General features: G+C 38.5%; 1 protein-coding gene across 1 annotated transcript in view; it reads left to right on the top strand.

The window, feature by feature from the left end:
* LOC124871595 (cholecystokinin receptor) overlaps nt 1–16,954 on the top strand; it is a 51,034-nt gene that overhangs the window by 20,165 nt on the left and 13,915 nt on the right. The window contains exons 2-3 of the mRNA XM_047371029.1: nt 1,802–2,053; nt 15,758–16,019. Of these exons, the coding sequence (XP_047226985.1) occupies nt 1,802–2,053; nt 15,758–16,019 (514 nt within the window). The remainder of the gene's footprint in view (nt 1–1,801; nt 2,054–15,757; nt 16,020–16,954) is intronic.

The following is a 16,954-nucleotide window of genomic DNA, read 5'->3' as shown; positions in this document are numbered from 1 at the left end:
GAAGTATAGGGTGATTCCAGTGTGTCATAAGGAACCTGGAGTCTTTTAGGATGTTGAGGTCAAAATCTAAAGTACTTAGAATGGTACTGAACACTAAATAAATTGTTCTTCTAAATGCAGTTTGCAATTAATTCTATATTCTATTCAAGTTGCATCAGGACTTCCTTAATTTGAGAAAAGTATGGAGACTGCTGTTTTCACTTTACAATAGATGCCAAAAAAACTGATCAGGCAAAATATTATGGCCACTGACGGATAAAATGAATGACGCTGTTACCTCTTGATTTTGACAGTTGTTAGTGGGTGCAATGTACAATTACCCCCAAAACTATAAAAATTATTTAATAGTTATTTATTTTCATTCAACAAGGCATCTCACAAAACTAGATAATAATGTCCAAGGAGCATTGTTGAGAAAAAAAGGCTTTTTGTTTACATTTTAACAGAAAGGGATTTTCACTAATCAATGAAAAAGCCTTTTTTGGCATTACAGCAATCAAATGCGTCTTATACGAGCTGACAAGCCCGTATAAGACGCATTTGTGCCAGGGGCTCATCAGCCAAGCTTATGCACCCCCCCCCCCATGTGAGTCAGAGTATCGCTGGATGTGGCAGCGTGTGCTTCACCTAGTGGACTGGGCGAAGAACTGCTCTGTACCCATATCAGTGAGGATCTCGCCTGGACACATCACACACAGCAGATTATTAGGAAGGCTCAACTGAGACTCTTGAAAAAGGGAAGGAAATTTTGATCGCCCTCCAAAGTACTCAGCAACTTCTACAGAAGCGCAGTGGAGAGCATCCTGGTGGGCTCAGTCACAGTGTGGTATGGGAACTGCACTGTTCAACACCGGAAGGTTCTCCAACGTGTCATTAAAACAGTCCAATTAATCTGTGGAGTGACCCTCATATCACTGCAAAACAGTTATAGAATTTGTCTCAAAAAGAGGGCACAAAACATTATCAAGGACCACACCTAACCTACAGGACACTGTTCTCACTCCTGCTGTCTGGCAGGAGCTACAGGGTTGCGACAGCAAAGACAACCAGGCTCAGAAACAACTTTTATCCACAGGCCATTAGGATACTTAATCATTGAACTGTTTTTAAACTGCAGATACATCCTTTATTTTACAAACTGAATACACTCCTGATCACTATTTGTTACATGTTTTTAGAGCTTTACGACCAAATAAGCTTAGTATTTTGAGCTTATTGTTTACTGTTGCCTTTGAAGTGGTTTTATTTTGTTATTCTGTGTTAGGAATTGGCAATAATTTCAATGTTTAGTATAACCACTGTGTTTTAAGTTGCATATGACAAACTTCTTTACTTGATTTCTTGAGAATGCTTGATTGGGGAAACATTAAACTATGATATCTTCAATATCTGATTGAGCAGAGGGCTTAATGTTACAAGAATGATTTTATATTTAATTATGGAGAAACCGTCAGTGAGTTGTGTTTTAACAAAATTATCACTGCTGCTATGTCCATGATTTGTCAGTTCACAAGAATATTGGGGGTATATCATTTATGTTTATGAGCAATATTGCAGCTACCATTGCAATCAAAATTCTCCTATACAGAAGCTTATCATTATAATAAATATGGTTTGCTCATTAACGGCCACACAGACACAAAGTGGAAGAAATAAGAAGCTATAAAGTTACACACGCAATTGTTGTCACCAGGTTATTCAATGAAAGAAATTGAAGATCAAAATGCAAAACATAAGAGATTAATTTCTTCATCAGGACAAAAGCCTGCACTCTTTAATATCCTGTATTCTTCCTGAGCAGGGGAGGACCACACGCTCCGCATCCTGCTGTACTCGCTCATCTTCTTCTCGAGTGTACTCGGCAACCTGCTGATCATCGTGGTGCTCATATTCAACTATCACATGCGCACTGTCACCAACGCCTTCCTATTGTCGCTCGCCATTAGCGACCTGATGATGGCCATATTCTGTATGCCTTTCAACCTGATCCCCAGCATTCTCAAGGACTTCATTTTTGGAGCTTTGATGTGCAAGATAGTGACCTACCTCATGGGTAAGTAGGAAGAGAATAGAAATATCCTTTATTGTCCTACAGTGGTGTACCAGCAGCAAAGTGAAAGGAAAATGGAAGCATGCAGAATCACAAAATTTATAACAAACAAAAAAAAGAATAAGAGAGTGTAAATTAAGGGGACAATTAACAACATATGAAAAAAATACTGTACCGTTATTAAAAATAGCATACTCAGATTGAAAGAACTGTGGGACTGAGTAGGGTTATTTTAGAAATGTACAATTCGTGCAAGTTTATTTGTGCATTAAAAACAAAAATAGACTATTTACAAGAAATGGAAAACTGTGCAAATAACACCAGTGATGTATAACACCTGCTGGGAGGAAGGATATGCGATAACTTTATTTTTTGCACCTAGGATGCTTTTCTTGCTGTTTGTCTTGTCTAAATTATTGAGTCATCTTAGGACCTCATCTGACCATATACACCCACACACACTTGTTTGCCTGTCCTTAATGGGACATTGCACTGACTTCCAAACAATGTTTTTTTTATTGTTAAAAGTGCAAATATAAATGTTATTACCTGTAATCTGATAATCAATTGGGACTAAAGGAAAAATAAACTAGCTGAAATTAAATCTCCCTTTGTTCTTACTGTTCACTCATAAGCTAGCATTAACACAGCAGCACTGCCAGCCACAACTGGAAGCTAGAAAATTAGTAAGTCACATAAATAACTTCCATTATGCTTGTTGCACTGGCTGAACATCAATGTGAAATGACTTAACAAGAATAATTTGAGCATTTATTGCCCAATTTTGCACAGTAAGCTAACTTGATTAGGGGTCAAAAATAGAGAGAACCTGGCTCTCATTACACACATGAACGCACACACACACACACACACACACACACACACACACACACACACACACACAGACTGACAGATAGACCGATTCATTACATTAGAAAATTAATGAAAGTCCTATATTTCTGTAACTCCAAACATTAAGTGAAATACTGTACTTTATATAGATTAATTACACACAGACTGATGTTTTAAGTCCTTTATTTCTGTTAATCGTTATGATTTTCTGCTTACAGCTAATCAAAACAAAATATTTATATGTATAATATTATGTCAGACCAATGAACAAAAAATACAGAAATGTGGGTGTAATGAGAAGTATCTTTAATACCCCGTAGATATTCTGTGGGGTTTTGTCAAGAGAAAGATAGACACCAGAAACAACAATGTAGATGACTTGAAGGCCGCAATAAAAGCAACCTGGGCTTCCATTACACCTCAGCCGAACCACAGGCTGATCACCTCCATGTCAGGTTGCATTGCAGCAATTTATGCAAAAGGAGGCCCAACCAAGTATTGATTGCACAGGAAGTAACAGACTTTTCAGAAGCATGACATTTCTGTCTAAAATATAATTTTTATTTATCTTATGTAATATTCTAACTTTCTTAGACACTGAATTTAGGTTTTCATCATCTGTAAGCCCTAATCATCAAAATTAAAAGTAAAACGTTTTGAAATATCCTACTCTATGTGTAATGAATTTATATATGAGTTTCACTTCCTCAAATAAGTGACAAAGATTGAACTGTTTCACAATATTCCCATTGAGAGCGATAGGGAGAGAGAGAGGGTTATTTGACATTAATAAAACAACACCTATTCAAAAACAGACAAATTATTAATCCTGTGGGAGATGGATTTGGTTTTGTGAGAAGATATGTTATGCTTTAAAGCCTGGATGTAAATCTTTTTTTTTTTTTTTAAGAAAAGCAGTGTCTTTTGCTCAGTATGTTCAAAATCTTCACCTTGTAACCTTCCCTTCACATCTGAATCACGTTTAGTCAAATGAAGTCATTTCTATCAAATCTCACTGAATTTTAAGCACTGCTGAGCTATGACAGAATACCTTGGGATGAGCACTTGCAGATTAAAGGTCACTTGCCTCCTGGCAGAGGTTAAAACTGACCCAACCATAAGTAATTTCAGTCAAGATTGAACTGACACATTTGGAATGACGCTAAGAAAACGTTCAAGCTCACAGTTGCCTTCAACCAACCAAATCAGCTGTGACAATTTAAATGATTGTCACAGCTTTTAGAGAGGAATGATTGGAGAATGGAGCAATCTGGTGAAACAAAAACTGTTAAAACCTGGCAAAGACTAAAGACTGAGCAGAGGTTCATCTTCTAACACAGCTACTAATAAATGATTAGGATAAAATCATATTCATGTGTTAAAATGCTCATTCAAAGGAGAGACCTAAATGCAATTCAGAAGCTGACAAGACTTGAAAATAGATTGTTCGCTCCATCTAACTCAGCTACAGGGGTTGGACAATGAAACTGAAACACCTGTCATTTTAGTGTGGGAGGTTTCATGGCTAAATTGGACCAGCCTGGTAGCCAGTCTTCATTGATTGCACATTGCACCAGTAAGAGCAGAGTGTGAAGGTTCAATTAGCAGGGTAAGAGCACAGTTTTGCTCAAAATATTGAAATGCACACAACATTATGGGTGACATACCAGAGTTCAAAAGAGGACAAATTGTTGGTGCACGTCTTGCTGGCGCATCTGTGACCAAGACAGCAAGTCTTTGTGATGTATCAAGAGCCACGGTATCCAGGGTAATGTCAGCATACCACCAAGAAGGACGAATCACATCCAACAGGATTAACTGTGGACGCAAGAGGAAGCTGTCTGAAAGGGATGTTCGGGTGCTAACCCGGATTGTATCCAAAAAACATAAAACCACAGCTGCCCAAATCACGGCAGAATTAAATGTGCACCTCAACTCTCCCGTCTCCACCAGAACTGTCCGTCAGGAGCTCCACAGGGTCAATATACACGGCCGGGCTGCCATAACCAAACCTTTGGTCACTCATGCCAATGCCAAACGTCAGTTTAATGGTGCAAGGAGCGCAAATCTTGGGCTGTGGACAATGTGAAACATGTATTGTTCTCTGATGAGTCCACCTTTACTGTTTTCCCCACATCCGGGAGAGTTACGGTGTGGAGAAGCCCCAAAGAAGTGTACCACCCAGACTGTTGCATGCCCAGAGTGAAGCATGGGGGTGGATTAGTGATGGTTTGGGCTGCCATATCATGGCATTCCCTTGGCCCAATACTTGTACTAGATGGGCGCGTCACTGCCAAGGACTACCAAACCATTCTTGAGGACCATGTGCATCCAATGGTTCAAACATTGTATCCTGAAGGCGGTGCCGTGTATCAGGATGACAATGCACCAATACACACAGCAAGACTGGTGAAAGATTGGTTTGATGAACATGAAAGTGAAGTTGAACATCTCCCATGGCCTGCACAGTCACCAGATCTAAATATTATTGAGCCACTTTGGGGTGTTTTGGAGGAGCGTGTCAGGAAACGTTTTCCTCCACCAGTATCACGTAGTGACCTGGCCACTATCCTGCAAGAAGAATGGCTTAAAATCCCTCGGACCACTGTGCAGGACTTGTATATGTCATTCCCAAGACAAATTGACGCTGTATTGGCCGCAAAAGGAGGCCCTACACCATACTAATAAATTATTGTGGTCTAAAACCAGGTGTTTCAGTTTCATTGTCCAACCCCTGTAAGCATGAGCCATTTTCAAAATAAAAATGGATACTTTTCAATCTCTAGATTTGCAAAGCTGATAGAGACGCACTTTTACTAAGTATTCCCATTCTTATAAAGCACATCACTTGATTCAGATATTGTAATGGTAACAGATTTTCTTGTGAGCCAGTCAATAGTAATCAACTGCATTTGTAGTGTGAGTTCCCTGTCCTAACGGGGCATTTAATGAAACCTTTTTACCTGTTCACTGGCATTTTTTGGTGTCAGAATACAATAAAAACTATTCGCATGAGATATATGAAACATGAGAGATATCTAAAGCTAAAGGATGTTCAAACTTTGAATTTGTTGTCCTTATGGAAATCAGGGTTGAGCTTGTTACCTTTCTGACCCTTACATGCATTTTATGTCAGGCTTGATAAATCTAAATAACATGTAATGCAGATTCACATAAGACACTGAATGCCATTGTGGTCCTAAGTGCAGTGAAGTAGAAGGCAACTGGTCTTTTTTTATTTCTTGAAGATTTTTCAGTATTCATCCAAATGGCTTTTTTTTTTTTAAGGATATTTTTTCAGCACTAGTGGCCTTTATTTTGACAGTAGGTAGACAGGAAAGGGGGTAGAGAGAGGGGGAGACATTCGATAAATGTCGGCGGGTCCGGGACTCGAACCCGGGAAAGCCGCCTTGAGGACTGTAGCCTCCGTACATGAGAGAATTTAAGTGCACCCTTTCATCAGCACGGTGACGTTTTAAACGTAATCAATCAGGCTCTTGAAGATTTAAATAGAGCATTGTATCCACTCAGCATTGAGCAAAATGATCCACCTGACAGTCATCAGAATCCTTCTACGTCACACGCCGCAGATCGGCACGGTGATGTTTTAAACGTAATCAATCAGGCTCTTGAAGATTTAAATAGAGCACCGTCTCCACACAGCAGCATTGAGGAAAATGATTCACCTGACAGTCATCAGAATCCTTCTACGTCACACGGCGCAGATCGGCACGGTGACGTTTTAAATGTAATCAATCAGGCTCTTGAAGATTTAAATAGAGCACCATCTCCACACAGCAGCATTGAGGAAAATGATTCACCTGACAGTCATCAGAATCCTTCTACGTCACACGCCGCAGATCAGCACAGGGGTCATTTCAATACGGACGTAGCAGTTAGTTCTGATCAAATAGGACGAAACCCTCCAGCTGTGGTTGAACGTGAAAATTTTAATAACCATGAAATAAGGAGACCTTTTACCATACCGCCGCCCTGTCCAAGTAACGTTCCAGATTTAGCCGCATTCTATACAGACATCATGCGTATTATAATTGAATTAGCCCACGCTGCGAGATCTTTAACCAGACGTAACGACGTTGTGCAGCTGGAATTAGTGGGTGAAAATCTCAATCGTCACATCACATTTACTGTTACAGATGATGGAAATATGATCCTGCCTGCTTTCGAAAACTTCCTCGACGATTTAGTACAATCGAATGCAAATATACCTGTAGATAATAACATGGAATTTGTTCTTCAGGTTGTTAATGACCCAGCAGGAGGTTCTAAGCGTAAAGCTGCAGGAACGTTAGACTGTGAACTGTTTAATAAGAAAATGCGTCATTTGTATATTATAAACAATACCGGTAATCAGTTATGTTTTGCAATCAGCCTCGCACACGTCTCTGATCCTGAGCTCACGGATCACCGTGCTGTAGAACTGGGGAGGAGATGGCAGCATCAGGCAGGCCTCGACGAGCAAACAGCAGTTACTTTTAGTGATATTGGTAAATTTGAAACCATTCTGAAGAGAAAAATTGTAGTGTTTCACAGAACCACGGGCTCTACTGCTCTGTGTAAATTTGAGACCAGTTTCCCTGATCGTTCAAACCCTCTGTTTTTGCTGTTATTTCAAGGTCATTACTATGGGATCAAAAATCTCAAAGGTTTTATGGGGTGCAGATATATTTGTAATTACTGTTACACCAGCTATGATAATGCAAATACACACCATTGTGAAGGTTATTGTCCAGTGTGTCGAACATATAAATGTATGCAAGAGATTAGCAATCCTGTAAGCTGTGCAGGCTGTCAAAGAATCTGTCGTAATTCCTCATGTTTCAGTAGACACAGGGAACCGCGCATCAGAAATAGTGCTGAAAGGCCTATGAGTGACTGTGAGTTGGTAAAACTGTGTAAAGTATGCAAACGGATATACGTTATTCCAATCAGTAAACCGAATAAACCACACGTGTGTAATGTAAAATGCAGTATTTGCGGTGAAAATGTACCCCCCAGCCTAGACATTACATGCGATGATCATAAGTGTTACATTCTGCCTTGCAGTGCAATTAATCAGCTTGATGATAAACTGATTTTTTATAATTTCGAATGCCTCGTCAATGAGAGCGGCGTGCATACCCCCTTTCTGGTCTGTGCTAAAACGTTGAAAGGTGATGAATGGTACGCTTATGGACTGAATTGCACCCAAAAATTTCTCCTGCATTTCAGGAGGCCAAAGTACAGAGGTTACACCTTAATAGCGCACAATGCGCGGGGGTATGATGGTTACCTGATTCTCACAGCAATGCTGCAGTTAGGGATTAAACCTCATATCGTCATGGTAGGGAGTAAACTTCTCTGTTTAACCGACCCTGATTACAGGTTAAAATACATTGATAGCCTGTCCTCGGCATGGCACTAAGCTCGGCTGGATTGCAGACAGCAGAGCCATATTTATCGAGCATGCATTAAATAGGGGTAAAAAGAAAATCGGGCCATATTCAGTGGATGGGTATGCAGAGATTAAGGGGGTCAAAGTTGCGTTTGAATTTTACGGCTGTTTTTTCCACGGCTGTAAAAAGTGTTACATGCCTCATGACAAGTGTCCGTTGAGAGGGGTCGCATTTGAACAGTTTTACGCAGCCACTGTTGAGAGAAGCAAGGTGTTACAAACTGTGTACGGCCTTCGTCTCGAAGTCATATGGGAGCATGAGTGGATTGAAATGAAAAAATCAGACCCAGGGGTGATCAGCTTTCTTGAGAAAGTTAATGCACCCGAACCGCTATCCCCCCGGGATGCGCTGTATGGTGGACGCACCTGTCCTATGAAGTTGAGGTACACAGCGGAACCGGATGAAACTGTACACTATGTGGATTACACATCTCTGTACCCTTATGTAAACGCCAACTGCGTTTTTCCCCTCGGACACCCCACCATCATTTACAAAGATTTTGATGACCCCAGCAGCTACTTCGGTATAATCAAAGCTGTGGTCTACCCACCACGTAACCTGTTGTTCCCTGTTTTACCTTACAGAACATCCCAAGGTAAACTTGTGTTCACTCTCTGCCGCACATGCGCTGAATTAAATAACCAGTCAGGTCCTTGCACGCATAATGATCAGGACAGAGCTCTGACGGGAGTTTGGGCGAGTGTAGAACTATGTAAAGCTTTGGAGTGTAGTTATCGTCTTGCTAAAATCACAGAAGTGTGGCATTTTGAAAAGAGAAGTGATACAATTTTTAAAGGTTACATTCATTGCTTTTTAAAGGGTAAGCAGGAGGCTTCAGGCTATCCGTCTGAAGCAGTGGATCAGGAGAGTAAGTCAAAGTATTTAAGCGACTACAAACTGCATCAGGGCATCCAATTAGACCCTGAGAAAATCGAGATGAATCCTGCCAAAAGGCAGGTTGCAAAATTGTGTTTAAACAGTTTTTTGGGGAAATTTGCACAAAGAAGGGATCTGTCTCAGACCACAGTCATCACTAACCCTGAAGACTTTTTCAGCTTCATGTTCTCGAGTAAATACAGGGTTAACTATTTTCATTTTTTCAACCCTGAAATGTGTGTAGTGCAGTGGAACTACAGCAAATGTGTCATATATCCACCAAGTAAGACAAATAATGTGTTTATAGCAGCATTCACCACCGCTTATGCACGTTTAAAACTTCTCAGCAGCATGGAGAAGTTACAGGACAGATTGATTTATATTGACACGGACAGTTTGATTTATGTGACAAAAAGTGGTGAAACTCCTCTGGAATTGGGGAATTATCTGGGTGATCTTACTGACGAGTTAGATGGTGACAACATTTCGGAGTTTGCATCGACAGGACCCAAGAGTTATGCATACCAAACTAAAAACCGTAAAAAAGTAGTGATACGTGCTAAAGGCATCACTCAGACGCATGAATGCAGCGAGAGGGTCAATTTTGACAGCATCAAAGGGCTGGTCGAGGGCTACTTACAGGGGTCAAGTGAGGGTGTCATTGAAATCCCTCAGCACACGATCAGGAGGGATAAAAAGAGATTCCGTTTGACAAACGCGACATTTCTTAAAAAGTTTCGACTGGTGTATGATAAGAGACGTCTTTTTTCTGACGGGACAACTCTTTTTATCCCTCCTGATAGTGTGCTGAGGGATTTCAATGACACCCTCACTTGACCCCTGTCAGGTGGGATAAAAAGAGTGCTGATGTTCATTTATTACATTTTCACTGTTAGCAGGAGATGCATTTAAAACGATGTTATCTGCTACTTCTGCATTAACGGGAATTTCGTTAAGTTCATTAACTAAATTTCTTATTTCATCCAGGGCAAGTCTGATTCGGTTATCCATTTCTATGAACATAAGAAAAAAAAAAAATAATAATAAAAAAATAAAACTAACCTACAGAAAAAACAAAAACAAAACACAGTGATCAGTTCAGTTTAAAATCACCTTGATGTCACCAAAATGCTTCTTTAACAGAATCTGACATGCTGCCAGAAGCGTTAACGATGAGGCCTTATTACGAAGATCCCGTGAGGCTGTAGAGACTGTCTTCCTGCGTTGTCCGTTTCTGTGGCCAATCTGTCCTACCATCAACGTTACCTCTGTAAGGAGAATGAACAAAATAAAATAAAAATAAAAATATGTATATATATATATATATATATATATATATATTGAAATAATCACATTAAAGCTGAAAAAAAAAATAAAGGAATTCAAATTAATTCAGTATGTATGTATGAATTAAAACGTACCGTTCATTAATCCACTCACTAGCGTTGCTCTGCTTTGTAGCGCAGAGAGTCGCTGTCTTTTGGCCGGGGTTAAATATTCTGTAAAAACAGAAGACAATAAAAGTTATCTTACGCTGCGCAGCACAGCGTTCATAAATAAAACGAAAAATAGTTTTTAAAATACACAAGTTTTTTTTTTTTTTATCTTACTCCGATTCTTTGCGGTAAAACCTCCAGATTTCACTTCTTGTTGAACTGAAACGGTGCCTCTCTGCTGAAAGCTGTCTTGATCTTTGAAAAGCGACCTTCTGGTGGGCGGATTCAATGTGGCATCTTTGGATGTATCTGTAAACAGGTTTATATGACATTTTATTGAACTATGCTTAAAATACATATATATTGTTTTTATTTAATTTTTATTTATTTTTTCTACCCTGCTGCTGCTGCTGCTCGACAACTGTGTCTTCCACAGAGCTCTCAGTCGAATCTGTAAACAGTTTTTATCTGAGGTTTAAAATACATTCACTCTCAAAGAAAAATAGATAGTTCTTAGGACTTACTTACTTTCTGGTGGTGCTGGTAACTTATCCGGTGTGTCTTCAGGGGAAATGATGATAATTGACGGGGGGGGGGGGGGGTATTCAAAGAATCAGTTTTAATTTCTGTGTTAAAAGAAAGTTCAGTTGTTGTTGGGGGTTTCTTTTGTTTGGAAATAATTCGCCTTCTCAATTTTGACTGTCGATTCCAGCCACTGAACCCTCCAACTTGATCATTCGGGTTTACCTCTCTCATCAGAATCAGAATCAGAATCAGAATCAGAATCAGAATCAGAAAAGCTTTATTGCCAAGTACGTTTTTGGACATACAAGGAATTTGTTTTGGCATAGTCGGTGCAATACAGTACAAATTAAACAGTACAAACATATCTACAATATAATATAAATATAAGTGCACAGTTTTAAGTGAGTGAGAGTAAGAGTAAGAGTATATCAAATCTATATTGAAACATTGTCAAGGGTTAACTATAATATATATATATTTATATATATATATATATATATATATATTTTATTGCATTTAACATTTGCTTACCATAATCTGATTGTGTCAAGATGAAATCATCAAGGTCATCTGCGGTGGGTTCTATGACAAAGAAACAAATATATATATATATATATATATATATATATATATATATATAAACAATATATATAAACAAAATTAGAGAACATTCACATGCATTTAATGATTTCTTAAAAATGAATACTTACTTACTTACTTACGTTTAAAGATGTCATTGTGCTTTTGTGAATTATCAGAAGTAGAAGCCACAATTTCCGGGTTTCCTGAAATATTTACCGACATTTTTTCTTGTCAGTACTGGTATTTTTCAATGTAACAAGTGTTATGGTTCAAAGACATTCAGCATTTGAAGACCCTGACACTGAGGTTAACCAATGAAACAGCCCCCGAACAACATTTTACACACAGTATTTATACCAGAACATGACAGTGTTATCTCAACTGCAAATACTATGTTTTTAAGACCAAAACCCTTCTTGAGTTCAAAGGTGATATGGTTATCTAATGAACAGACCTAACTGCCCTTCCTGACATCGCCCCTAACAGATGGATATAGTATAGCTGTAACCCCCCCCCCATCCCCCCCCCACCCCCCCCCGAATAACCTTTTACTCTAAGATGAAAAAGTAAATGTTTTAGAAAAGCTACAGGTAACTAAAATTATCATTCCTTTTTTCCTAAAATGGAGTCTCTCATGATTCAAAAAACAAACACATCATTGCTAGTCAATTTGTAACTAGGAAACAGTATACTGAAGTTCTTTTTTTTTTCTGTTAATCTCATATTCGTCTTACCTATTTCAGCTGCTTTTCCAGTATGTTGACGCAGAAGCTGAAGGTTTTTCTCGTTCCATCGATGTAGTGAAGCACAATTTTTTTATTAACTTTTTTAGGTCTTTTCTATTTTGAACGGATTTAGACTGGCTCATATATTCAACAAATAGGTCCTGCTGTAAAGCAAAATTAACTTACAATTCTGTCAGGTTACACAGTTCCTTTATTAGGATTTCATGTGATAGGTCAACATTAAGTTGATTATACCTTTAAAATATAAAAGGATGCATGTCTTTTTTTTTGTTTTTTAGATGTATTAACGCCTGAAAAAACATACAGATTATTAATAACACCCTTAAACACACCCCTGTGTGTTTTAATTGGCTCATTTAAGGCCTTCCGTAACACCCTGAAACACACCCCTGTGTTTTAATTGACTCATTTAAGGTATCGCCCCTAATGACGACAACCAATAAGCATCCACTGTTACGCCCCCTTGGACACACCCCCCTGCTTGACCACGTGACCTCCTGCCCACATGGCAACCACATGGCGCCCACATGGCCCCCACCGGAAGTCCCGCCCTCACAGGAAGTCCCGCCCACCTGTCAAAATGTTTGATGAAAGGGTGCACTTAAATTCTCTCTTACATGGTCGCGCGCTTAACCCCTAAACCATCAGCACCGCGCCATCCAAATGGCTTCTTGATAAGAGGTAAAATGTCTCCAAGAAATAAGAGAAGAAGTCCAGTAGCCTTCTACTTAAGCACTTAGGATGACCACTGCTGGAAGAGCACACGGTTACTGGGGTTGAAGCCATGCCAGGTTTGGGTGTTATGACTAAGACTTTGATGTATTTGCCTGTGAAACCATGTAACACGGACCAAAGTCAACAACTCAATGCACACAGCGGCTCTGTTCCAGCAGTCCCGATGTGTTGGCAATAAATCTGTTATAGAGATGCTGCAAGATAATGCAGCAGCTGGTGATGAAGCATCATCACGCCTGCAGAAATGTGAATATTAGCCATATTGCACTACAACTTCTTCTGCCACAGCAAAGCAGTAAAACGGCAGCTGTGATCAAAAATATAAAGTGAAAGGTAAAAAGATGTCCACATAAAGACAGACATCTATTAATGCCTCTGCAGGCTGTTGAAAGGTGGTTGGAGTTGGATCAATTGGGCAAACAAGAGTGACTTTGAATGTAGGAATTCTCATTAAAGTACCATATTTTTTTCTGCAGAATGTTTAGCATATATTTTGTCAGTGGTAGTTTTGATGTGTATAACCTTTTAGGTCTTACAATATGAGAAATACCTGTTTTCAAATTGTTTGCACAATTCCAAAAGTTTTTATTTATTTATAAATTGAACTGTGTTAGAGTGCATTGAAATCACTTTGGATTAAAGAAAAGAAAACCTTTCTGTGCTTTCTAGGGAAATATTAGTAAATTATCTTTTTCTATTCTGTCATAGTACTTTTTTTTAAAAGGAAAATACACATTCAAACCCCTAATAATAATGCCTTTAGCAGCGAATGACAACTTGCTTCTAGCAGAAAATTAAAAGAGAACAGAACCACCTTCAGACACTGCAGCCCATCATTGTCCTGCTACAATAAAACTCCATATAGATGCACCTCCAGTAATCAGGAAGGTAACACGTTTTCTGACCTGACGTCAATCAAATTACAAAAGGGGTCAATGACTATTGAATAGCTGCACATCCACTGACTATTTTCATTGCTTTTTCCTATTGTGTGGGGTTCATTGATATATACTTTCTGTGGTATTCATTTAAAGTTACTGGGAGTTTGTTTTTCACTGGGTAAGGTGTGTAATGAGTTCTTTTTTTGCAGCTACAGTATCCATATTGTCATCAAGAAATCTCTAATTATATTCTCTTATTGACTGGATAGGTTAACATTTGAGCTGATCAGATTTTTTGTTATTTTTTTTGAAAGGTCAAAATTTAAAAGGCTATTAATATTGTCTCTTTGCATGAAGAATTTGACATTTGAAAAATGTGCAGGAGTTATATGTGCAAATGGGTGATGAGAATGATCTCACTGCCTATGCATCTGAAGAGACTTTGAACTGCTTAAGATAACAATGCATGGTGATAATGATGATTCTTAGTGTGTGAGTACATGCTGTTCTACTCCAAATACAGATAATATTTTTATGAAGAAAAATGTATAAAGTGTATAAAAACACTTTAAACTCTTTGTTATCTCCATCAGGGACGGTTTTTGACAAATAGTGTCTTGTAAGCTTTTTCCCATTTTGTGTTACAACTATAGCAGCTAATGGTTGTCTGTCGATCTCTGCTGCTCCTCCAGAGTTACCATGGACCTCTTTGTTGTTTTTATTAATGCTGTCTTTGCCCAGCTTTTTAAATTAAGTGCATAGGTTTGTCTTAGTAGGTTGACCTCTGTGAGATGCTCAAAACTTGGCATATTATTTTACAACCCACAGCGTTTACTATTTATGTGACTTCTGAAGGCTACAGGTTGCGTTTTAGGGGTGTCAAAGTAAATGGGGCTAAATACAAATGCACAGCCAATTTTTAGACTTTTATGTTTAAAAAGTATTGAAAAACATGTTTCCTTTACTTTCCACTTAATACTAGGAATTTGCTACTTTGTGTTGGTCAGTCAAGTATAATCCCAAAACAAATACATTAAGATTCGGGTTGGTGTAAATACTTTTGCAAAGCACTTTAAAATATGTAGATATTAACAGTAGAGCAGAAAATAAGCAAAATGAGATTTTTCTAATACTCCACTGGTGCTGTAAACTTTCATTTGGAGGTTTCAACAAAAAGAAGCACCTCTGGGTTTTCTTTTTGCCCACTTACCTTTCCACTGTATACCTATAAAGCTCATATTGTCACCGAGGACATGGATAAGGGAGGTAAAGAGTAACTTCCTGTCTTGTCCTTTGAGTAAGTAGAAGGAAGATCATATCGCCAACAGACGCTCACACAATTTCCTTCACTATGACGTTCAGACATCAGCACCATTTCTTCTCTTCAACACTATGTTCTTCTCCTTATGTGGCTGCACAGCAGTGAGCCTGGTTGTGGTTACAGATATTATTTTTACATTAATCTATTTTTTCCCACCTCTTTATGAGTCCTAGCTCTATTTTGAGTTCTGAGTAGTAGTAATTTAGTTGTTTTGTTAAAATGAGAAGATATCTGATTACATGTGGTAAAATGCACATTTTCTCAGTTTTTTAAAGGACCCGTTTTGTTCTCCTGCAGGCACATCAGTGAGCGTCTCCACATTTAACCTTGTTGCCATAGCCCTTGAGCGCTACAATGCCATCTGCAGGCCTCTGTCATCCCTTCAGTGGCAGACCCGTTCCCATGCCTACCGTGTGATTTCTGTTACATGGTTGCTGGCATTCATCATCATGATCCCCTACCCAATCATCAGTAACCTTAGGTCATTTAAACGTCTGGACAACACAACAGCACACCAGTGTCGCCATAAGTGGCCCCTCGCAGCTGCAGAGCAGACCTGGTGAGTGCTTTATTCTTAACTGTTTACAATTTAAATGGCCACTTAACGCAGAGATAATGGGTAACTGGGAAAATGTGCAACTTTGGTAAGATTAAACCTGTTAAACAACTCTATTTACATGATATGTTTAAGTTAACTGCATGTGTACGAAAACATGAAGATGATAAGAAAAATAAGTAACTTATTCACTCAGGTCTGCACTGATTGTTGATGAATATGTAAAAAGAAATGCATGGGATTATATATAATGTGCATGTTTGTCTGCTGACCTTCATTTAGAATATGAAAGTCTAACTTTTTGTTAATGTTGTACTTCTTAAACATGCATGTTGTAAATATTAACTCAGATCTTTGTCCCTCTCTAGGCACCTTGGAAGTAGGTGAAGTTGTGCCAGAAAATTTTGAATATCTTAATATTAAAATTTGGCAGAAAAATATTAACTCTACAAACCCTGGAAAAATATATAATCAAATAAATAAAGGAATAACTTTTGTATAGTTTGTGTTCATGAACACATTAGAAAGTTGACAAAAATGCATCTCCCCCCTACAAAACATTGTCCTCATTCTGTTTTCATCCAGGGTTAATGGAAGTTGATTTTCAGGAATAGAGGGAATGCACGCATACAATTGCAGAGATCCCTAGTGTAGTGATGAGATGTTTTAAAACATTTTCAAAATGTAAATAGGTGTGTATTTAGAATAACATTTTGTCAGCCTGCTGTTTGATGCACTGATAATCATTATTTTACTCTTAACAGAAAATAATCTCTCAGAAGATATATCTCAAAAGATGATAAACAATAAAACAACAGAAAAATGACTAGTTGAAAATTGTCTATACCCTTTTTCATAATCAATGTGTAAAGTCTTTTTTGGCTTAACTGCATTAAGCAAAGGTGAACATTTTTGTTTAGAAAGTAAATGTGTGAGAA

Source organism: Girardinichthys multiradiatus, chromosome 7 (assembly GCF_021462225.1).
Source record: "Girardinichthys multiradiatus isolate DD_20200921_A chromosome 7, DD_fGirMul_XY1, whole genome shotgun sequence".
In the NCBI taxonomy this organism is placed as follows: Eukaryota; Metazoa; Chordata; class Actinopteri; order Cyprinodontiformes; family Goodeidae; genus Girardinichthys; species Girardinichthys multiradiatus.
Note: the sequence above shows the minus strand (reverse complement) of the source record. Positions and strands in the feature narration are given on the sequence as shown.